This window comes from Enhydra lutris, unplaced genomic scaffold (assembly GCF_002288905.1).
Source record: "Enhydra lutris kenyoni isolate GAN:26980312 unplaced genomic scaffold, ASM228890v2 scaffoldscaffold11, whole genome shotgun sequence".
Taxonomy (NCBI): domain Eukaryota; kingdom Metazoa; phylum Chordata; class Mammalia; order Carnivora; family Mustelidae; genus Enhydra; species Enhydra lutris.
The window spans coordinates 1400378-1423258 of NW_019154095.1; the positions used below are offsets into that span (position 1 = coordinate 1400378).

The 22881-nt window shown below is 60.2% G+C and overlaps 1 protein-coding gene across 1 annotated transcript; it reads left to right on the forward strand.

Moving 5' to 3' along the window:
- The first annotated feature begins 5380 nt into the window (after window positions 1-5380).
- Window positions 5381-21127, forward strand: LOC111144518 (CLN8, transmembrane ER and ERGIC protein). Its single transcript, XM_022498836.1, has 3 exons — window positions 5381-5410; window positions 11897-12523; window positions 19281-21127. The coding sequence occupies exons 2-3, from the start codon at window positions 11954-11956 to the stop codon at window positions 19602-19604; spliced, it is 894 nt and encodes a 297-aa protein (XP_022354544.1). The 5' UTR covers window positions 5381-5410; window positions 11897-11953; the 3' UTR covers window positions 19605-21127.
- The last annotated feature ends 1754 nt before the right edge of the window (window positions 21128-22881 follow it).

Here is a 22881-nt window from a genome sequence, read left to right on the forward strand (position 1 = left end):
GGCGCGGGGCAGTGCTGGGTGGGGCTGCGGTCCGCCCCCCGGGGGCCAGCGAGGCCTCGCAGCCACCGCGTCCCGAGACTGGACAGTGAAACCCCGGGCCCGGACGCAAACGTGACTCGCAGGGAGCGGCCGACTCGCGAGCTCCCTCGCTCCCTTGAGAACACGGCGTAGTGTAGACGACATCCTGCCCCTTTGGGGATGCGTCCAGTGGAACAGGAGCCTCACGTTTACCCGCTAACGCGCTCGGGAAACCTGCGCTCGGACAAAGGCTTGTATGCGGGACTCGGGCTCTCTAGCAGGGCGGTTGCCCTGAGGTCAGTCCCCGGTGTCTGGGCGTCTGCGATCTCTCCGAGTAGATCCTGTCCTGACGAGAATTCCGCTCTTACACGCCTGCAGGCCAGAGCTAACTGACCTTCACGGCTGACCTTTATCGGTAGAAACGAGCAAAAGGCCTTCTCTGAGGTGCACAGAATAAAGCAGCCTCGTTGGCACTTGTGACCAGCAGGTGCAGCCCCCCCAGCAGGCCGGCATGGGGGGAGGGGCAGGTCAGCGAGCGGGGGCACCTGCGGCTGGTAAGACCTCTCCCTCAGGTCAGAGGCCCGCCCAGCCGCCCGAGGCGGTGATGATGGGCATCCTGAGCCGGCGGGAGCCCACGGTCCTCGCTCCTCCCTCTTCGCGTCGGGTGACTCAGGCCTGGTTTGTCCTGTGCGTGCCTGCCAGGTCACTAGGACGGTCAGAGAGGCTCTGTTTTGGGCCAGTGAGGAGTCAGCACCCTGACCAGCGAGCAGGAAGTCACCCGGCCCCTGGGGCCCCTCCACGAGCAGGGCAGGGCTGGGGCGGGCTCCCTCGCCTTGGCCTTGATTCAGCTCCTTCCAAGGAGGGGAGGAAGCAGCGGTCGGAGGGGTGTTTCCTGATCGCCGCTGGAGGTTTCTGCCAGGTGTCCCTCCTGCCTCTCCATCCGACCTCTGCGAGGCTGCTGGGGGCTGGACTGGAAAGGAGACTCTCGGGTAGGTTCTCCTCGTCGGGCAGGTTCACCAACCAGCCCCCTTGGTGGGTTCGCCAACCTCGTAACATTCTACCTGCGTTTGTTTTTTATTTTATTTTATTTTGTAAAGATCTTATTTGAGAGAAACAGAGCAGAAGCAGGGGGAGGGGAGAGGCAGAGGGAGAAGCAGGATCCCCGCTGAGCAGAGAGCCCGATGCGGGGCTCTATCCCAGGACAGTCCCAGGATCCTGGGATCATGACCTGAGCTGAAGGCAGACACTTCACCGACTGAGCCACGCAGGTGCCCCTCTACCCGCCTTTTTAAACACACTGAATCTCTATTTTCTTTTATATGCCTCTATACGTGATTTCTTTTTTTTTTTTTTTTTTAAGATTTACTTATTTGGGAGAGAGAGAGTGGGAGCAGGTGTGGGGCTCAATTTCATGACCCTGAGATCATGAGCTGATCAAGAGTCAGACGCTGCTCAGCCAACCGGGCCACCCAGGTGTCCCCTGAATTTGACTCCGTATCACATTACACTTTGTGTAGGGGGGAGAGAGGGCAAGTTCTGAGCACGTAAATTTGTTCTGAAACTCGTATCTGAGGTTAATGAAATCCAAGGGCTTCTACCTCCCTGCCAACAGGACTTACACATTTCTCAGAGCTCCCCACATTCTCCAGGTCCCCGAGTACCTTCTGAAGCCACGCCAGGGGCTGGAACTGGCCAGACCAGCTTGGGGGAGAAGGCAGCCTCTCTGTCTCGGGACTGAGTGTGTGACTGGAGGCGGTGCTCTGGGCTGGGCCAGGCTCTCTGTGGGGTTGCACTGGCCCTGTCGTGTTCCTTGTTGCCGATCCATGTGCGTGGGAAGGTGACAGCATCTCCAGGCCCCTCCCCCCACCTCACCAGCTGTGAACACTGAAGGTGCCCACCTTGCCCGATGTCCCCCAGGAGAGGTGGGGCAGATAGTGGCCTGCTTGGATAGGCCCTCAAGAACAACCTGGCCTCCTGGCCCTTGAACAAACATAGTCTTTATCAAGGTATTTTTTTTTTAAACGTTGGCTGTTGTGGTCATCTGTTTGGCCAACCGAGACGGAAAGATTCTTTGTGCCCTGGGATGACAGTCATTAGGTCGCAGGTCATCATTTTCCACAGAGAGAGCCCTGCCTTGGCTTAGCCAACAGGCACTCGGCAGAGGCCTTGGTGTTCCAAGAGACTTGAGACCAGTCTCAGCTTTTTACATCTGTGGCTCAGACATTACTCAGCCCTTCCAAGGTCACACCACCAGCCGAGGCAGGGGGAGCCAGGTTCCGAGCCCTCGGAAAACCCTGGACGTGAGCCTCAGGCACCGTGGCTTGTGGTTCAAGATCACGCTTCTCAGAACAAAGAGGCGGACACAGCGAGTACTCATTGAAGCAGGAGTGATTCCAGCAAGATGCGGTTTTCTTGGACAAATGTTTTTTTCCTTCGAAAATGCTTTCATGATGCCATATTTATTAGAAGAAAATATTATCCATAACACTTGTTTAAAAATGCTGATGTGGATTTTATTCAGGAAACTAGCACTGTAAGTAGGGTGCCCCTCTGGTGGGCTTTGCGGCCGGCGGGCACAAGCGGGTGTGTGTCCAGGCGCTGGCAGCTGGGCAACACCAAGGCCAGGCCTCTCTTGCTGGACCAGCCGAACAGCATTCTTGCAGAAGCAGGCCAGGGTGACAGCAGCCGGGCGGGGGTCGCTCAGCAGGACTGACCATCCAGAGCAGAGCCCTAGATCCGAGACTTGGGGTTAGAGGACCCCCAGGAGAGCCCGTCTGGGAGCAGCTCCATGGAGCTGGGGCGGCCACCTACCCCCGGAAGGACGGATGTTGTGAGACTCCTGTGGGGCAGGGGGGGTGTCTGTTGTCTGCAGATCATGAACCAGGGTCCGACGCTTGAATTCCTGTTTGGAATCTGTCTCTCGCGCAGCTAACCGAGCTCTCCAGTGAGAAGCCCTTGGTCTAAAGCAGGGAACTTCCCCCCGTGAGAACTCGGCCATCCCAGCTGCTGCTTATGGGCGGGAGGAGAGAGAGCTCAGCAGCCCTCTGCAGGTGTCTTTTAAAAATCTGTCTTTTGCTTAACCAAGCCTGTATTGCTTATACCATCAGAACAGAAAGGGAACATTGCAACAGTCCCCTTCCCCCAAAGAGCCCATTTCTATCGCCTCCAAACACCTCATCGCCTCATGTTTCAAAACTCAGCTTTCTTGTTTGGCCACTGAGGGTAGTTAGACAAGTTCCTCGGCCTCACCCATGCTGAGCACTGGTTTTCTTACCGAGGAGACATGCCGGTCCGCCTACGAGCCCCTGAGAATGTGCCAGACTCACAGGGCCCAAGTGAACCATTTCGGAAAGCCCTTGCCCGGGTGCCTCACGCATGTACATCTGTTGTCCTCTCCAGGGGAGGGAAGAGGTGAGGGACCCGGCTGGACACATGGGGAGCCCCGTGGGAGGAGAGTCCCATGGGTCATGTGTGCGCAGAAATCGGGCTGCATTTTATTCAGTCTCGGGGTTCCACCTGGTTATTTATCACCAGCTTTACCTGCCTCTTTTTTTTTTTTTTTAAACATTTTATTTATTTATTTGTTGGGGAGGGAAAGAGAGAGTACAAGCAGGGGGAGTGGCAGGGAGAGGGAGAAGCAGGCTTCCTGCTGAGCAGAGCCCAATGTGGGGCTTGATCCCAAGACTCTGGGATCATGACCCGAGCTGAAAGCAGATGCTGCACTGACTGAGCCCCCCAGGCATCCCTTGCGCCTAGTTTTTAGCACTGACCTCGGCACTACGGCACTACACTTTAAAGACTGCAGAGTAGAAGGCACCATCCTTGTTCCTTATACTTCCCTAAGTGCTGGGGATAGAAGGGGGACAGAACCAAGTCCCCCTTCATGCAGGTCACATTTTGGTCAGAAGACACAGAAAATAACAAAGAAGTAAGATCAGCATATAAAAATACAAAATGTCTGGGGAGTTAAGCCAGTAAAGAAAGAAAAGGCTTCAGTGGGGGTTTTCAGGGGTGAGGGCCCTGCTGTATGGTACAGGGAGCCCCTGCGCCCCATGAGTCAGAGCCCTGGGGAGACCCCAGAGCACCCACCAGCTGCTGCCACGTTTCTGTAGGGAGGTCACGGCTCTGAGGTTCAAAGGGTGCACACCAACTTCTCGAAGCGGGGGGTTCGGGAGCCCAGGTCTGTCTCACTGCAGAGCCAGGTGTTTTACACACGATGCGGCTGCTCCGGGCTCTCCAAAGCCTGGCCATCTATGCTCAAAGACAAAACCCCCAATTCGAAGTCCCCGACTCTGTCTTCTGGGGGCTGGTCCTTGTACAGCGAACCGTGAAAGAAATCGGGGCCACAGGCAAGGGCGGCAAACTTTGCCTTTTCCCTAGAAATCTCATTCTAGAGTCTTCCTTAGCTGGAAGGTGGACACAAGGACACCTAAGGTTTTGCACCCAGTTCACAGTTCATAAACCTGTTTCCACGCATCATCTGACGATTATTTCTGTTATTAAGGAGCAGGTGCCCAATGCTCATGCCAGCTGCTGTTCCTGTCCCAACGTCTACCTCTGGGCCATATTCAAGGTGGACACGGCCTGTTTTCCGCTTCACAGATGCGGACTCTGAGGGCCAGGAGACGAGAGCTGACCTCTGAGACCGTGCACCCTGAAAAGCTTTGGAAACCCGGAGCCGGTAGACAACTTCGTCTCCTTTGTCCAGGGTCCGGGGGAGGTAACAGCCCCTGCTCCGGGGAGGAGACCCCCCAAAGGACGCTGAGGCGGGCTCTGCAAGCCTCACACGAGGTGCGCGCTCACACTCACGCTCGCGCCACCGAGACCCGCACCTGGGCCGCACGCTGCGGGCGCTCACCGCGCCGGACTGAAGGTCGGGAGCGGTTGGCCTTTAGCAAGCACAGGGCAGCCGGGGAGGTGCTACTGGGCGTGAGCGCTCGCGGCCTCAGCTCCTTGTTGCGGGTTCAGATGGTCATAGCCACAGGCTGGCCGGGGCTTCCCGCGCAGCCCTCCCCTTCCCAGGCCGCATCCCTGCGCTTCTAGGGTCGCGGTGGGGTTCCAGCAGGGGCTCCGCGCGGTCCGCTCAGACTCCCCCCTCCTCCCTACAGACTCCCTTCTCCCCGGGTCATCCCGGGACCTGACAAGGGCACCCGGGATCAGCGCACTCCAGAGAGGGCGGGAGGCCCGGCAGGGGCCGTACTTCCGGTCCGCGAACTTCTCCCGGGGCGGTCCCCCCCGCGCGTGGTTCCGTCCGGTCCGCCCACCCCCGCCGCGCGCGGTTTCGCCCGGCCCCGCCATAGGCCCCGCCCAGCGGAGGTGCGCCTGCGCGGTTGTGTTTGCGGCGGGGTCGTGACGAAGGCGGCGGCGGCGGCGGCGGCTGAGTGCCAGAGCGGTGCGCGACCGGGGAGCGCGGGGCTGAGCGGGTCACGGGGCCGAGCGGGCGGGGTGGGCCTCTTCTCCGCCGGGGTCGGGCCGGTGCTCCCCTCCGGTGCTGCGCTGTGTGGGTGCGCGCGGCACGAGCCAGGCCCCGGCTTGGACTGGGAGGCGGGGACGCGCAGGGCAGGGCTCCAGCCACCGGGTTTGCGAGTTACTCCTGTGCAGGGGAGCCCCCCGCGTCCAGGGGAGCCCTGTGCAGGTCAGTGCTGGGGGTCGGGAAGGAGCCGGGCCGCAGCTGTGAGCCTTCTAGGAGCAGCTTCCAGGCTCTGTTTTCTGTGCAGGTTCTTGCTGAGCACCTGCTGTCCCTAAAAAACAAGCTGAGCGTGAGGCGTGGGATGGAGCAGAGCAGTTCTGGGCGGGGACGGGTCTGGGGGCCAGAGGAAAGGCTCTGTACAGTAGGGTTGATTCACAAGGGAAACTGAGTCCCAGACTGCAGAAGGGAAAGCCGCAGGAGCAAGGTGGGGTGTGTGTGCCTGATCCCTTTTCATGGGGAAAAATGGGAGTTTGTATTGAGTGAAATGGTTGTATCAGCGAAGGATCGAACCCAGAGCAGTCGTGCGCCCCGGGGCTGCCTTAGGGGGTTACAGAGTTTTATTTTTGTGTTTTTACGCTGCTCGTGGTTCCTAAATTTTGTTCCTTGAGTCTCTGTTTCTTTGGCTTTTGGAAGAGATACTTCTACACACTGCCAAGGCACAATTCTCAAAATGTTGCAAACGTAATTCTCACACAAATGGGGAGCCCACGTCAGTTACTTTCGATCTCGGGAAGGTGGACCCGGCGGGAAGACAAGGCCAGTCAAGCCAGTGAAGGAGGGGAGGGCCCGGATCAGCTCATGGGGTTCGCGGGCGCTGGTGGAACCGCAGCCTTTGCACTGGCTCTTTCCCCCTGGGCGGAGAGGGAGGGAGATTACAGCCCCTTGGTGTCGTCCTCGGACCTACCACCCCGCCAGCTGACATGGCTGGTCCGCGGGGGCCAGTGACCATCACCTCTCGCATAGTCTGGTGATCCTCAGGGGGTGGACAGGAAAGCATTCAACTTTTCTTTCATCTTTTTTATTTCTTTTCCAAGTTTTAATTAGTTATCGCAGTCAGATAGGAAAATGCTGGTATCCGTGGCAGTAGCTTTAGCCCTCCACGAACTCGTCTGTGGGTGTCAGATAGAGCTGCTGGGGTCCTGGTGGCAGCAGATCCCATCCCTGGAGACGCGGCCGCCGGGTCGCCACAGCCCTGAAACTCTCACTCAGGAATTCTTTTTTTAAATGCCTGGTTCCATGTAGTGCGTCCGCTGGATCCACTGAATCTTACACGAGAGACAAAGACATGGTTTGTAGGTAGATTCTTCACAAAGACAGCGAAGGCCCTCAGAGAGTCGGGAGCGGGACTCTCGGCCCTCCAGGAGCCAGTGCCTCCCGGCTGCCGCTCTCCCACCACGGAGAGGCAGAGCTGGAGTGCCCGGGACCCAGAGCCTTCCACGGAGAAGAAGGGCTGAGTGTGAGCCACTGGGCCTCCTGGGGTGCCCGGGAGGGAGCTGTGACGACGCCTGCACTCCAGGCCACGTGAGAGGCCCTCCCACCTCAGGGGTGGGTATGCGGCAGCGGTACAGTGGTGACCCGGTGTCCCCCGTGCCATCTGGGGGATGCCGTCAGGGGGTTGTGGTCTGGCTGGCAGGCCAATAGGAGATAAGAGGAGGAATGCCATTCTGTCCCACCCTGTCTGCACTGCCTTTCTGGAACAGAGCTTGGCTGGTTTTGTGGGTGCAGGGATTTGGGTCACGTTGCAACGCTGTGGAAGGGATGGCAGTACCTCCCCAGGGCTCGGGGAGGCCGACTTGCTGCCCCAACTGGGTCCCTGCAGGTTCCTGTGACCCTCGGCCTGGCCATGGTCGCATGGTGGCTCCCCTCGCTGGAGCCTCCCGGCCCGGCTCAGCAGACCCCAAGACACCCGTGGTGCCGGCTGCTGGGAGACACCACGTGGCAGCTGTGTCAGAGCCCATGAGGCCAGGTTTGCAGCCGGCGTGGGGATCAGAATGGGGAGAGAACGGGGGTGTTGGTGAGCTGTCCCCGTTTCTCTCACTGGTGCGTCTGTGCCAGCTCCGGCTCCGGCCTGTCTGCAGCTCTGTGCTCCCACCCGAGAACGTCCCAGAACGCTGTCCAGGAGGCTCGCAGACCTGGCCGCCAGCCGCAGGTGCGCCGTGTGCCCTTTGGAGCCCGAGGCTTTTCCTGGGTTCCTGAGCCCTTGCCACCAGTCTCCATTGCCCAGGGCAGTGCCTGCGCCGCCCATGGCCTGCTTTATGTGGGCCTCCCCCTGAGCCCTGTTCCTCCCATCCTTGCCTCAGGGTCGCACTGTTAGGGACTTGAGCACATGTGGCCGCAGGAACGAGCCTGTGCTCCAGCCTCATCCTAAGCACTCAGGAGCCTTCGTGATTGGCTAGCGGCCACCTGCCCCATAACCACCCAGGACGGTGCACGGGGGCTCCCCTCCCGGAGCATCAGGTCCCCTCCTGTCCCCCTGCTGCTGGGTGGGGAGCAGGGACGGCAGGAGGGGCAGCAGGAGACCGGGGCTCACAGGGGCCTGCTTTCAGGGTTTCTCTCCAGCAGGATAATGCGATTTAATTGCATCTGCTCGCTTGTCAAACCGTTCAGGCACATGGGACACAGGTTCCGCTAGCCTGTTTGGGAGAAGGAAGATACTCACCCATCCCACTGCCGAGTCCACGGTTTCTGTGACCAGACGGGGACCGGAGACCGTGCCGGCACAGCGGCTCTGCACCTGCTGCAGGCACCCGGCCACGCAGACCGTCACTCCAGGGCGGTCAAGGCAGAGTCTGGAGGTGGCCCTGGCCCGGGCGTGTTGCACAGGCAGGGGAGACACCCGCCCTTGCCAGAGCCTATGCCGGTGATCTGCGTGCCGCGGGGACCGGAGCTCCGCGGCCCCTGACAGGTGCCGATCCAGTCCAGAACAAGGGGGCTGGGCCTGGGCTTGCTAGGGAAACTGGAAACAAAAACTAAATGACCTAGTGCGGTGTGTCTGGCACGTAATAGGCACCTCGTGTTAGTAAGCACCGTCCCGCTGTCCTGCATTTCTGTGTACGCTTTTTGTTCTCGTCAGAAACCAGGGCCCCCGACGGTTGTGAAACATGTTTTCTTAGCGCCTGAGTAGTGGAACCAAGATCAGAGCCCACTGTTTGTGTTCCTTGGGCCCTGGCCCCCCCGAGTCCCTCACTCCCGACCCGGAGCTCCTTGAATAACGCCTGTCCTGGCCGCTTCCGCTGGGGCGAGCCTGAGTCCTGGAGTCACGGGGCCCCTCCGCTTTCAAGGCCGAGGTGCCCCAGGAGTTCGATGACTTGGCTAAAAGCACATTGATGCAATCGTGGCGAAGTAGGAACTGTAGCCCGGATCTCGTGACTGACTTGGGGAAAAGTGCAAGAAGCAGTGTTGGGCAGAGTCCGTGTTTTCTCAGAGTTGGCGGTGCTGCCAGGGCAGCCTTATGCTGGTCACTGTGCTCCCGAGCCCTGGAGACGGCTGGCCGGAAGTGGCTCGGCGCCTGTACATGTCGTATTCCCCACTCTCAGGGGTGAGCCGGAGATGTACTGCACAACCAGATTGTTCTGGGTGCTCCTATGGGGCCTGTGCAGCTGCAGGAGGGCACGGAGCAGGGGCTCCGGAAAACCAAGGTCAGCACGCTCGTGGGCCCTAGAGAGGAAGGCACGCCAGGCCACCCCCATGCTGGGCCCCGCCGGGGTAAGCACTAGGTCCGGAGGCAGGGGAGGACTGAGACCATGATCTCCGATGGGGTTTCCATGGGATGGGCAGGCAGGACGGGATGAATGATTCGGGACTGGCTGCTTTGAACAGTTTCGGTGGCTTCGGGTGATGGGGGTGGCAGCCTGGGATGATCTAGGCAGAGGAACGCTGCTCCTGGTGCGGATGGTGGGGAGTCTGGGCAGAGGGTGCTGCGCCTGGTGCGGTGAGGGTGGGGGAGGCCAGGCTCTGATGGGTCCGTTCCCTGCTTTGCTGTTCCCTAAGAGTGGGCTGGGCCTGGGCGGGCAGTCTCCCCAGGCAGGGAGGTTTTGAGATGTCAGAACATCCAGGGGGAGAGACGTGCACACACCTGTGCACAGGTACCCAGAGCCAAGTGCTCTCGCCAGCCTGTGCAAAGTCAGCGAATGAATGTGGTCTCGTCTTTTCTCCCTGAATCAGACTCCTGCTCCCGGAGGAGTTCTCGTGTTCACTGAGAAATAGGGAAACGAACACTTCCGTGGCTTTGGCCTTTGATTCTGGGAGCATTATCAAATCCAGGCGTTCAGTGGTTAGAAATGGTTCCTTTGTAGTTTGGGTTTAACGAGCTAGTACTCTCTGCATCCTGACTAGTCGTGGTGACCATCTGGGCAGAAGAGCCGTTTTGCTGCTTTTTGCTGAGTAGTCACAGAACAACAGCTGGTCTAATGCTTGTGGCTCTAGGCTCCGCTCAACATGGTGTCTCCCGAGGTCAGAGGGTCATGGCTGCGCTATGGGCAGCCCGATTCCCCTGCAAGCTCATCATTCGCCAGATGTGGGGGACAGCCCTCGGCTCCCCGGGGAAGTGCCCAATACGGCAAGCCCCTGTAGAGCTGGGGGAACCAGGGGGCGCCTGCAGGCCAGGCCCCTGAGGCCCCTTGGTGAGCCCCTGATCCTGGGGTCCTCTCTCTGAAGTCCGACATAGGGAGCTTGTTTAGAAGACTCGAGACTCTGGCGTTCGCGCTTTTACAAACAAAACATGTCCAAACTTAGATAAATTTGACTAGTACGCGTAATTTGAAATCTGTGCTCATGTTCAGTGAGTGCTTCTTGAGCTCGTCCTCTGTGCCAAGTGCTGGATCAGGCAGTGGGGGTGCAGAGATGGACAGGTGGGCATGGCTCTGGGCTCAGAGCTGCTGGTCTGGGGGAGGTTGGGGTCCCAGCAGCAGTGGTCAGACACGTGTCTAGATACAGTGGTGGAGGGGCCGGAGGGTGGGTGGTCTGTGGCACTTGCTCTGGTCTGAGAGGGCTTCTGGAGAAACAGCACGGATGCTGAGATCTGAAAGGTTAGAGGGGCTGATGGGTGGGGCAGGTGATGGACTCTGAGGTAGGGGACCCGGTAGGGGATCCAGGAGGAGCAGAAGCCCAGAAGTAATAAGGGAGACGGGCTTCCAAGGAAGTAGAAGCCTCAGTAGGGCGGGAGCAGGGAGCGGGGTGCAGCATGGGGTCCTGAAAGCGCCTGGCTCAGACTTGATCGGCCGGGAGCACAGACCTGCACGACGTTCTTCCAGGGGTAACTGGGGTCCGTCTGTCTTCCTAACTAGTGTCACCCCTACGACAGCTGTCTTTGAACACGGAGGCAGGACACTTCTTAACGCTCCTGGAAATCAGATTTGAGGTTCCTTTTCACGTGATCTCCAAGTTTTGTCGAACCTGTGTGGGGATAGGAAGACAGTTGGTTGTGAGAGGAGATAGTTCATGTTTCTGGGCATTGGAAGAATGAACTTTTGTTTTCACGTTGTTACAGAGAATAGTGAGCGGCGTTTTCCGCTGAACGTATTTCTTGATTAGTAAGCGTGTTTGTGACATTTTCTCTTCCTGTAGGCAGCCATTGGTAGGAGAATAGGAGTTTTGGAAACAGGGCAGTGATAATCTCTACCCACAGCCCTTGGGTCACGTGCCCCGTTCATGTTTTTACGGATGAAGTGGAGGGAGTTGTTTTCGTGGTCAGAAGTGGAGTTACTTGAGTTGGAGAGCTGCACGTGGCCCTGACGGTGATGTGGTCCAGGGTGGGAACCCGGCACCAAGCCGCAGGGAGAGCAGTTTCCGCGGTCCTTCCGTGGAAAATGGTCCTTCTGCAGTCCATGCATGGGCGTGCGCGGCTGCCCTTGCCCCCTCTGGTCCGGGCCTTGCGCATGCTTCCCATGGGGGACCAAGGGTGGACTTGGTGCCATGTGGCAGGTCAGCAGACAAGATCAGGGATGCAGGCTCTCCTGGGGTTATGGTAAGGGCTGTGCTCTTGATGGAGCGTCTGTGAGCACCTGCCACAATCCACGGGCATGGGAGGCCAGCCCGTGGGACACGGGCTCTGGCGTGTGGCCATGCCCCCGCTGGCACCACAGACGCTAGCAGCCCTTCAGACTGCAGATGACCCTGGCCGGGAAGCTGCAGCGGAACCAGCAGCCACATGACTGAACGCACGTCACCCCCGGGAGTGTGGCGTGACCCTGGGTGGGCCCGCGGTTGGGTCCGGGATGGTGCATGCTGTTGGCTCCGCCCCTGGCCTCGTGCAGGGCCCCTGGCAGGGTTCTCTTGTGGGGTCGTGTGCCTTCAGTTACGGGGAAGAGGGTGTGGAAATCTTCACGACAGCAGCATGTCGGTCACGCTGGAGGGGGCTGTGGGCTTGCTCCTGCCTCGTCCACGTGGAGTGACCTGTCCTTTCTGCAGGTTTCCGTGAGTTCATGCGGACCGCCAAGGCCCCCACACTGACACTGTGTTCCTGGGATGCCCATGGTAGACTCTGCAAGGACGATGACTCCTGGGAGCGAGGGGGGAACGGCAGAGAGCGTCTTTGACCTGGACTACACCTCCTGGAAGGTCCGTGCCACGCTGGCGGTCGCCGGCTTCGTCTTCTACCTGGGTGTCTTCGTGGTCTGTCACCAGCTGTCATCCTCCCTCAATGCCACGTACCGCTCTCTGGCGGCCAGAGAGAAGGTCTTCTGGGACCTGGCGGCCACACGCGCCGTGTTTGGCGTTCAGAGCACGGCGGCAGGCCTGTGGGCCCTGCTGGCGGACCCCGTGCTGCACGCCGACAAGGCCCGCGGCCAGCAGAACTGGTGCTGGTTCCACATCGCCACGGCCACCGGCTTCTTCTTCTTCGAGAACGTGGCGGTTCACCTGTCCAACGCGCTCTTCCGCACGTTTGACTTGTTCCTGGCCGTCCACCATCTCTTCGCCTTCCTTGGCTTTCTGGGCTCCGTGGTGAACCTGGGAGCCGGCCACTACCTGGCGATGATCACGCTGCTGCTGGAGGCCAGCACCCCCTTCACCTGCGTGTCCTGGATGCTCTTAAAGGTGAGCATTCCCGGCGGTTCGCGGGGGCCTGGCCTGTGGCGTGCCTGGACGACAGCTCTGTGGGTGCTGCGCTCCGCGGTCACCCCAGACTGAGTCGCAGTGTCAGAGTCCGTGGGGAGCTCCTCCCGGCTGAACTCCGTGTCCCTCGCTGTAATCGCTGTGGATCTCACAGGCTCCCAGCCCTGCCCGGGGATCAGTGTCCCCCCCATCTCTTGCACCCGGCCCGGGCAGCCATGTGGTGTGTCCGTGCATCCGCTGCAGGGACCCGGGGTGGGGGCGCGTCTTAGCCGTGGCGAACAGCGCTGCTGTGAGATGGGGAGGCATTCGCCACTCCTCGAGGTCCTGGGGCAGGTGTTGTTTGGGGAGAGTGCTCGGAAGTGGGATGACTGGGTGATGGGGTGGTTCTCCGAGATGCTGACCTGTGTGCTGTCCTGCCCCCAGCTGCCCCCTCCCGTGCCCGCGACGCCGGCCGGTCCCGGCCTCTGCGTGCTCATCCGCCCTGGTCTCCTGCGTGTCATGGATTCGGGCCATCCTGGCCGTGTGTGGCAGGCCCCTGTGGGTTCTGTTTGCTTCTCCCTGGTGATCGGTGCCCTTGGACACCTCCATGCGGCTGTGGGCCGTGCATGTGTCTCCTCCAAACTGTCCACGGCCTTGCGCCGTGTTCGAACCAGAGGTTTCTCTCCCCTTGCGCCCTGTAGTCCTTTTCCCACGATGGAGAGCCGCGTGTTCTGCTCACGTGGTCTGTGGGTACCTTCCCCCCACTGGGGCCTTTCAGCTCCACGCAGTCCGAGTTTACTCGTCTCTCTCTCGCCCATGCCCTTGGTGTCATGCCCGGGCAGTCGTTGCCCAGACCAGGGTCGTGAAGCTCTGTCCCTGTCTCCTTCCGGGACTGCTAGCGTTCCGTCTTCGTGTGAGCTTTCGGCCCATCCTGACTGTAGCGTCTGGTGTAGGAACATGGCCCAGTGTTCCCAGCACCACTTTTGGAGGGACAGTCCTTTCCCTGTTGTAGGTTCTTGGCCCCTTCATGGCTGACGAGCTGAGTGTCCACAGTGGACTTTCTTCCGGGCTCCGGCCTCGGTGCCCGCGTTCGCGCCAGCACCGTGCCGTTGGGAGCAGCTCTGTCGTACGGTTAGAACTCAGGACGTGTGGTGCCTCCATGTGTTCTCTCTCAAGGCTCAGGTGACCGTTTGTGGTTTTCTGCCGTTTCCTGTGAATTTTAGAATGGTTTCTCCTGTTTCCACAGAGAGCGCCATTGTGATTTTGGTACAGATGGCGTTGAACTGGGGCTCATGTCGGTGAGCCTTTTAGTAAAATTTTCAGTTCCTTTACTGTGTTCTCAGCTCCTTGATTTCCTTTTGGGACTTGGTTTTTTTTTTTTTTAAGCATCTTCTGTCTGTGCTGAACTCGTTTTGTTCGTGTGCCGTTCTCGTGACTTCAGTGACCTGTATCTTCCTGACAGTTACGCATCCTTCTCTGTCAGATACATTTACGCCCAGTCCCTTGGGGTCAGCTTTTGGAGGTGGACCTTGGCCCAAGTCTATGCTCGCCTGAGGCTGTTGCTGTCTGTGCCTCAGACAAAGCCGGCCCGTCTCTCAGGCTCCGCATGCTGTCCCCACACAGACCCGGCCCCGCTGCTCAGCCCAGCTGGAAGTCCTGGGCTCTCTGCTGGCTCTGTCCCTCCTGGGGGATTGTGGGCCACCGGCCGTGTGCCCCCTCCACGTGGAGCTGGAGTGGGGGGCGGAAGCCGCGGGGTCTGCCGGCCCAGCCACTGCCTCTCTTCCCATGGGCTGTGGCCACTGGACCGTGCCGGACCTGTCAGAACTCCAGGGCCGACCGGACGGAGGCCAGTCCCCCACGAGCCCCCAGGGGCGTTGGGATGTAGGACACCACCAGCTCCTCCCTCTTCTGGGGTCATCTCCTGACCCTATGCTGCAGGAGGGTCCCTCCCCGCTGTGTTGAGGGTGGCCCACGGCCCCTCGCATGCAGAAGCCTCTCTCAGATTTCGGATTTGTCACAAAGCGGCTTTGTGCCGAGCCGGGGCATCTGCGGGCGGCTGGGTCCGGCTTCCCGCCCGCCGTGTCCCGGCGTCTGTCCCCACTCGCGTGCCGTGTGGCTCTGTGTCTCCAGATGCAATGTTGTGTCACAGCCCGGGCGTCGGGCCCTCACACCCTCCCTTGTGCAGCATCTGTGGCATGTTTGTTTCTGAAAGCGTATTCTCGGAACCTGTGTGGGTCCTGCGTCCCATCTTGGTTCTCGTTTTGATATCAAAGCGTCCAGGCAAGACTCCGGAGTTCTTTCTTCAGCACACGTTTCTTGCTGTCTTTTTCGGCTCACTGTTCACAGAGCATTTTGTATGAAACGTGAAATACTGCTTTTCCTTGAGCAGATGTCTGATGCTGGCACCACGGATGGCTCAGGTCCCTGAGCAGTCGCTAATGCCATGGTGAGCTTCAGGAGAAAATCGAGAAGTGGGAAGACTCCTCGGAGCCTTCAGGTCCCCTGGGGTAGGCGGTTCGGGAACGTGGAGTGAATTACCATGTCCGCGGGCGGACGCCTCCCACGCAGCAGACGCTTGCAGGGCACAGGGCTGGTGTCTGGCCTCGCCGCTGTTGACTGGGGTGGCTCTGCCCGGTGCCGCAGGAGGACGTGCGAGGGCAGGGACGGGCACCGCGGCGAGTGGGCGGGCCGGGCAGCACGGGCACAGGGGGGTGCCGGGGCTGGCCCGCGAACCCGGGCGTGTGCTGGGAGCCGCAGCCGCCGCTCTGTGGAGCCCCTGCAGAGAGCGTCAGAATGCGGGGTTTGGGGATGGTTGAGGTCCTTGGGCTGTGAAGGTTGGGGGAAGGTTGGAGACCGTAAATGGAGTGGAAGCCAAGCCATCCAACCTCTGAGTGACCACGGAGGCTACCTGTCCAGCCGTGGGTCGTTGCGATAAGAAGCCATGACTCGGGAACCTCTAGTGTGTCCTGCCTGTGCCCTCCGGCTTCCCGTTCTCTCCCTGTGGGAGTCCTCCCCACGGAGAGGGGCTTTCCGAGGACGGAGAGCAGGGCTCGTGACTTCCCTATGTTCTCTGGCCATGAGCACAGCACCAGCGTCGTGGTCGGCTATGGTCGGGGCCGTGCCGGACAGACAGCCTGTGGTCCTTCGGTCCTGTCCCATGTGCCCCCGTACGGCCTGCTCTCAGGGATGGGCTGGACTGCTGTGGTCAGCAGGGACCTGCGCCTTAAGATGGGCCTGCGATGTAACACACGTGTTCAAGAAAATGGACGATTAGTTTTATGGAATTCTTGTTATTTTTGGAAGGAACGTCTTAAAAGAGAAAGAAAAAATCTCCCTGTTTCTTGCCAGTCCCTAGTGGTGATCAGCGTTGAATGGTTTCACAGATACTTCTCCTATGCACTCTGCCTGGGACAGGCATGGCCACCAGCCTCTGGTCCTTGGCGTCCTCGGGACGAAGGCAGACTCCAGCGGCGGGTGGGCATGGGAGAGAGACTTGGTTTTGGATTTTTCTACTGTCTCTACAGCTTGCTGGGTGCTGTTTGTGCAGGATGGACGAAGGGATCTCTGTGCTCGCTTCCTAACACCCTCACCCTCTGCCTAGCCAGCGGACCCCAGCACCAGAACTTCACCCCAAGTTGGGGCAGCTTAGGGCAGGTTTTCTAGATGTGCTGTTTCTTGTTGAGGTTTCCCTCCTATTACATGTAAATAAATGGGGCCTACAGTATTGAAATCATTTTAAGCTTTTAATGAAGCTGCCAGAGTCATGCGCAGCGGGGCTCCTGGGTTCAGGAAATCCTGGACCGTCAGGTCTGATTTGCTGAGATAGCAAAGGACAGGCGCGGAGTTAGCAAACACCACCGGCTCTCCTCCAGCAGGGGTTTGTTCTCCGCATTTCCTTCTTGACTGATTCTGGAAGGTTAGAGTCAATGAACGAAAGACCCAGGACTCGAACCTCGGGGTAACTTTCGCCCACAGAGGACAGGCCGTGCTGTGAGTGGGGTTGTGTCGGCGTCTGGGCACATGTGCTATGCGACGCTAGCCCTGGGAGCCAGAGCTGCACCCAGCCGCTCTGTACGGGCCGTCACCGGTGACTTTGTCCCTGTCCCTGCTCAGAGCACGTGGTAACACGGGACGCGAGCTGACGGTGCCCAAGTTATGCTGAAGAAGGCTCAGTTTTCGGGCGCCTGGGTGGCTCAGTGGGTTAAGCCTCTGCCTTCAGCTCAGGTCATGATCTCAGGGTCCTGGGATCGGGGCCCACATCGGGCTCTCTGCTCAGCGGGGAGCCTGCTTCCTCCTCTCTCTCTCTATGCCTGCTTCTCTGCATACTTGTGATCTCTCTCTCTCTCTGTTTCAAATAAATAAATAAAATCTAAAAAAAAAAAAAAAAGAAGGCTCAGTTTTCAAGCTCCAAGCTTTCGGAACTTAATTACTGTATGCAGACAAGTTTGTATTTGTGATATGAACGTTAATAATTTAAGAAGGCCACTTTAGCAGTGAGGGGAATAACGGAGAAGAGACCTTCGTTCTGTGAATTTGGGGGGAATGGTGAAGTGGGACGGAGTCCGTGCTGCTCAGTGTGAAGGAGGAGTGATGGGGAGGTGGCCTCGAGGCGTGCTCTGTCCTGGGTCCCCCAGAGTTTGCATATGGGAAGCCTCCTCTCTCCCACGGAGCGATCTGACTTGGGAAACATCAAACCTTCTGCATTTCTGTGCTAGAGCAGTGTGTACCTATGGTCTCCTTGTACAATCCCACAGAAGATACACACTCGTTGGTAGGAATCAGGTGCTGGGCCAGCTGCAGGCGGGCACAGGGGAGGAGATGCGGGCAATGGACTGAGCTCTGCAGGTGCAGTCCGTGTGGGGCTGACATATGCTTTGTTCCCGTGGGAAACAGTGTAGCCAAGTCCAGTGGAGCTCGCACAGGTGAGCAGAGCCCATGCATGCAGTTGGGGCCAGGTGTCCCCACCTGTGTGCGTCCAGGCTACAGCCGGTGCCACCAGTAGGTGTCAGAGGAGGGCACGTGAACAATGCGCCCGTGCCAGTGCCAGGTGCTGTCCGTCGCCGCCTGTGGACCTGGGATGGGGCCACTTGGCAGGGTCCGTCCGCACTGTTTCTCACCAGACTGGAGCACGCTGGAGTGCTGGGGCACCTGGTTCTTGCTGATGGAGGGCTGACGGCCGTCGTGGCTTCTCCTTCAGACAGGAGCCTCGGAGAACCGTAGCCTCGCCCTCTGATTTACAGACCAGTTAGCAGACACATTTGGTTTTGTCCTCCTGTCACATGGCCGTCAGGACTGATGAGCACAGATCTCCGGGTCTCAGCTTCTTCCCTGTCCCTTCGTTCTGGAGGGGCCGCACTTGTTTTGGATTTGTGCCTTGGCCCTGACTCCTGCGTGTTTATCGCTCCCACAGAGCAGGGTCCACGGGAAGTGCGTGGCTCTGGTCCCCCTTAAGTGGCACCAAACACAGGGTTGGAGCAAATGAAGTACTTGGTGATCATGGGAAACGCTGCCCGCAGGGTCTGAAGGTGGTGCGCTGCGTGAGCACAGCCGTGTCCATCGCTGTGGACTCCGCGGCGGGCTGCCCGCGGGAGGCCCGAGGACGCGTGCCCGGAGAGGGAGCGCGCTGTTGGAGCCTCCACGGGCCTTTCTGTGGGCCCTCCCGTCCTCGCTTCCCGTCCTTGTCGTGTTCACACTCTGCCGGAGTGGGCAGGATGCCTCTGTGGGGTGTCACACTGATGGGGCATCAGCCGACTGGAAAACACGCACAGGTACGTCTGCTCTGAGGTAGTGGACCACGCGGAGGTTTTGTGCAGTTATTTTTGGGTAAGTTCACTGTATTTCAGACAACAGGGGAGTTTCTGTTTTTATTAGTTTATTTCTCCCGAGTCATCAGGCCCATGGATTCTTGTTTTCCTGGGTCAGAGCCGCGTGGATGCATTTTCGTGCCGTGAGAGGTCAGGAGTCCGTCCTCATTGTTTAAAAACCACGTCTTTGGGCTTTCCTGCATCCTCTTCAGGACTTGGCAGACGCACCTAAAGAGCAGCCCTTCCCTTTCCCGAGGCCATGCTCTGCGGCCCGCTCAGAGCTCCTTCTGCAAAAAAGACGCTGCCTGCCCACCCTGGGGGCCACCTGCAGCACGGAGCTCCTGGGGGAGGTTTTGTAGCTTGGGTTCAGCAGAGACAAGGCTGGAGAGGCTGCTTTGTGGGAGGTCTGGGGGGTGCTGGAATGTGGTGTGTGGCTGTCCCGCTGCCCGGCTATCCCGGAGTCCGGCTGTCCCAGTGCTGGCTGTCCTGGTGCCCGGCTCTCCTGGTCCTGGTGAGGTCCCACCTTGGTATCCGCTATCTTATGGGCCATCGTCAAGTTCTCTGTTCACTTTTGGCTTCGACTCTTGGAAACCAGTTGAGTGTAAATTTAATTGTTTCAGGGAAAGTCTGCGTCTGCCTGTGTCCATGGGCCCCTGGGGAGAAAGTGTGGGAACTCCAGGCAGGACACACGTGTCTCCCTCCACGTCCCTCCTCCCGGCTGCGGTGCTGTGGGAGCTCGTTGGTCGGAGTGTGGTTGGGTTACATGTGGGCTCTGCGGAGAGACCGGAGAGAAGATCGGACGCTGCTCATGGGAGGGACAGCGGAAGGGAGCGGAAGGGCCCCACCGTCCGTGCATCTACGCGGGCGGCTCTGTCCTCCAGGAACCCCGGGGAGAGGAGGGCACGCACGTGCGGGGACGCGGGGTGGAGCGCTGACGGCGTGTGTTCTGCCCACAGGCTGGCTGGTCGGACTCGCGGCTCTGGAGGCTGAACCAGTGGCTGATGGTGCACCTGTTCCACTGCCGCATGGTGCTGACCTACCACATGTGGTGGGTGTGCCTGCGCCACTGGGACGGGCTGCTCGGAAGCCTGCACCAGCTGCACCTGGCGCTCTTCCTGGCCGGGCTCAGCCTGCTCACGCTCGTCATCAACCCCTACTGGACCCACAAGAAGACGCAGCAGCTGCTGCGCCCCGTGGACTGGAACTTCGCGCAGCCTGCACCGAGGAGCAGCCGGCCTGCTGGGGCCGACGGCCAGGTGCCGCCCAAGAAGGGGCAGTAGCCGCAGGGCCCAGACCGCAGCGCGCTGCGGCTCCTGCCCCTGGGCCCACCGGCGCCCCGCCCCCCACGGTCCCCCAGCACAGACTCTGAGCCCAGCACGGTTTCCAGGTCCGAGCCACTGTGGCGTGTGTGTAAATTGCCACGCAGCCGCCGCGTGTTCTGGAAGGCACAGTTTGCCTCCGGGGGCGGGGTTTCGCCGTTCTGACCCGGTTGCCTGCTGTGATCTGTTCCTGCACGCCTGCCTGTGTGGGGCCCTGAGCAGCACCGACGAGGGGTGGGGGGGTGAAGGCCGGGCCACAGGCTCCCGTCCATGGCGCTGTGGCCGCCAGTGTGGTCTTTCTGGTCCCACGGTCGGCGTGTCCTAGGTCCTGTCCAGTCATGGTGCCCCGCTTAGCTGGAGAGACCTGCCCCGGGCTGGTAGGGTGTCCTGTTTGTGCCTCTCGTCAGAGCGTCCTGCGTGAAGCGTGCGGCCCGCTGTGCACACGCGTGTCAGGCGGTGAGAGCGCGTGGAGACCACGGGCAGGGCCCTCCACCTGGGACTGGATCCAGCCTGACAGGCGTGTGCGTGACAGCGAGGCCTGCGAGGCTTGTAGGTCAGGGCATCTGTAGGAGGACAAGAAGTGTGTGCACGTTCCGTGGCTCCCTTGGCAAACAAGGGAGGTGTGTGGGCATCAGGTTTGTCTGGACCGGAGAACTGTCTTAAGTAGACCGAGTTGCCGGTGGGTCCTGTGGCTGGTGGCTGGTTTCTGGGGGTGTCCAGGCCTGGCAGCCATCGCCTTCTGCTGTGCGCTGAAGGCTGGACGGCAAGGCCAGCGGCCTGGCTCCCTGTGCAGCAGCCCTTGCTGGGCGCCTGGAGGTGGGTCCCGAGGCCGTCGCCTTGTCCATGCCACGCCCGATGGTAGTTACAGCAGCCTGGCACCTGTGTGGGGAGACCTGGGCACCCCACTTCTAGAGCTCGCCAGCCTCTCTGCCTTTCCCAGACACCTGTGTCCCTGCGGCAGCGCCTCCTTCCAGGGGGGCAGCCCCCAGTGGGTGTCCGTCAGGCCGTGAACACGGGCACAGAATAGGCCTGCGAAGCCTTAGTGCAGACGTTAGGAAGGTGGGCCGTTGCAGCTCATGACATGTGGGGGCCCACACACGCTTCTCCTTCTGGCCATGACCGTGCAATTAAACATGTATTTTTTATCGAAAGTCCCTTAGACAGGTTTGCAAAAACGACGTGTTTCTTGGTCGTGGGGATGCCCGACCTGCGCTCACCCGGGACCCGCAGCTCACAGGGCCATGTCCTCAGTGCTGCTGCCTCGATTCTCGGATCGGGCTTAGGTTAAGATGTGCAATACCTATTTATCTCCTTGTAAGACGTGCTGTGGAGCTCAGCAGTGCCCGGCGCGCCACGTCCCTGCAGAGACTGCTGGGAAGGCCCGTGCTCCTGCTGCCCACGGTTACGCGCTGTCTTGCGGAGCTGGTGCGACTGGTGTTTTCTGACGGGACGGAGGTGTAATAAAGTAACTTAAGTTTATAGACTCGAAAGGATGTCCGTTCTTGTCTCTCGATACCGTCCGCATCCGTGCAGGTCTCCTGCGTCGGGGGGAGGCAGACGGATGCTCCATCTCTGCTCAGAATTTGGGTTACGGTACCAAGTATTTAGCTTTTTTCTTAAGATTTTATTTGACAGAGCTCACGTGAGCAGGGGAGGGCAGGGGGAGAAGTAGGGTTCCCGCCGAGCAGGGAGCCCCGTGCGGGGCTTGATCCCAGGACCCCGAGATCGTGACCTGAGCCGAAGGCAGATGCTTTACCCACTGAGCCCCCCAGGTACCCCCTTCGTTTTTGTCTGACCTGCATGAGGACTTGGGCCTTCCCCAGTTCCCCCTTGACGCCCTGCATCTTCACAGAGATGCTGTTCTTGCGCACGGCGAGGCCAGGGAGCGCAGGAGCTCGCCCCCCCCCCCCACCCCACGTCAGTGCTCCGTCCGACCAGGGACACTGTGAGGGACACAGAAGCAGCCTGTCTGTGTAGAAAGAGGCGTCTGAACCCAGTGGATGGAGGACCGCGTGCCGTCACTGCGCAGGGACTGGCGGTGCCTTCCCGGGGGTGCGGCCCCTCCCGAGCTCTGCGCTAGCTAGTGCGAGGCTGAGGCTTCGAGCAGAAAGGCCCCTGCGGCCCGGGCAGTGGGCGACTTGCGTATCCCCCGCGGGTGGGCGCACACGGCAGCTGGAGGCGCTGGGGACTCGGGAGTCGGGCGGGCCTGGCAGCATTAGCTGGACTGCCCTGGCCCGGGTGTCCGAGGGGGAAAGCTGTGCCCCTAGCGAGGACGTGGGCTCTCCAGCCGGGCCTCAGGCGGAGGTCACGCGTCCCGGATGAGCGCGCGGCCCTGCGCTTTCTCCTGGGAGCCAGGCTGTGGTGTTCAAGGTGGGGACACAAACCCGGCCAAGGGGACGGAGCGCGTTTTCTCTGCCCCCGCCCCTGCTCCCCTGTTTCTGAGCGCCCTGCGGGCGGGGGGCCGTGCCCCCGTCTCTCTCCGTAGATCCCGGGCCCCTCCAAGTGCCCCGCACACCGCTGACGCCCGCAGCTCTGGGCCGCGGGCCTCTGCTTGGCACCGTGCCGGGGACCCTGCAGGTTTGTTTTCACAGACGGACATCAGGAACCTGACCTGCCTCTGGGAGACGTGGGACAGCCACGCGTCCCCGGGGACTTTCTCCTCTGGTGTCGGAGCTGAGGTTGCCAACCGTCAGCTCAGGACGCAGGACAACCACCGGCAGGTCCTTGCCCGCTGACAGAGTCACAGCCCGGGCTCCCAGACGACCGCACTGCTGAGGGCGGGGTCTGTGTCCGCCCGTCCGCGTAGCCACAGTGCCTGGCGTGGGACAGCGGGTGAGGGACGAGCAGACGCAGAGTCCGGAGCCAGCCGTGGAGAAGGTCCCTTCGGAGAGCTGGTACTCGCCAACATGTGCGAACAGATCGTTCCGGACGGGGTGCGGTGGGGGTGGCTGCGGGGGGTGTTCTTGGTGAGGAACCGGAGTGCCTGGAAGCTGGCTGAGCTGCTGGCAGGGCTCGTGACAGTCTTCAGGCCTCTCTGCCCTGTGGGTGCCAACGTCCGTGCCGTCAGATGGCATGACGCTACGGAAAGTATCGTTAGATGTCTCTGTCCTCCCAGGAGCCCGCCTGCCCTTTGTTCCATCCAGTGAACACGCGTGCGGCCAGCAGCAAAGTGGAGAAGCCCGCCTCATTCTGCATTCGTGCCATCGGATGGTGGAGACGTCCCCTGACTGGCCGCTCA

Coding starts and splice junctions, on each gene's coding strand:
- LOC111144518 (XM_022498836.1), top strand. CDS start 11,954: ATGCCCATGGTAGACTCTGCAAGGACGATGACTCCTGGGAGCGAGGGG. Junction 12,524..19,280: donor TGTCCTGGATGCTCTTAAAG/GTGAGCATTCCC, acceptor TTCTGCCCACAG/GCTGGCTGGTCGGACTCGCG.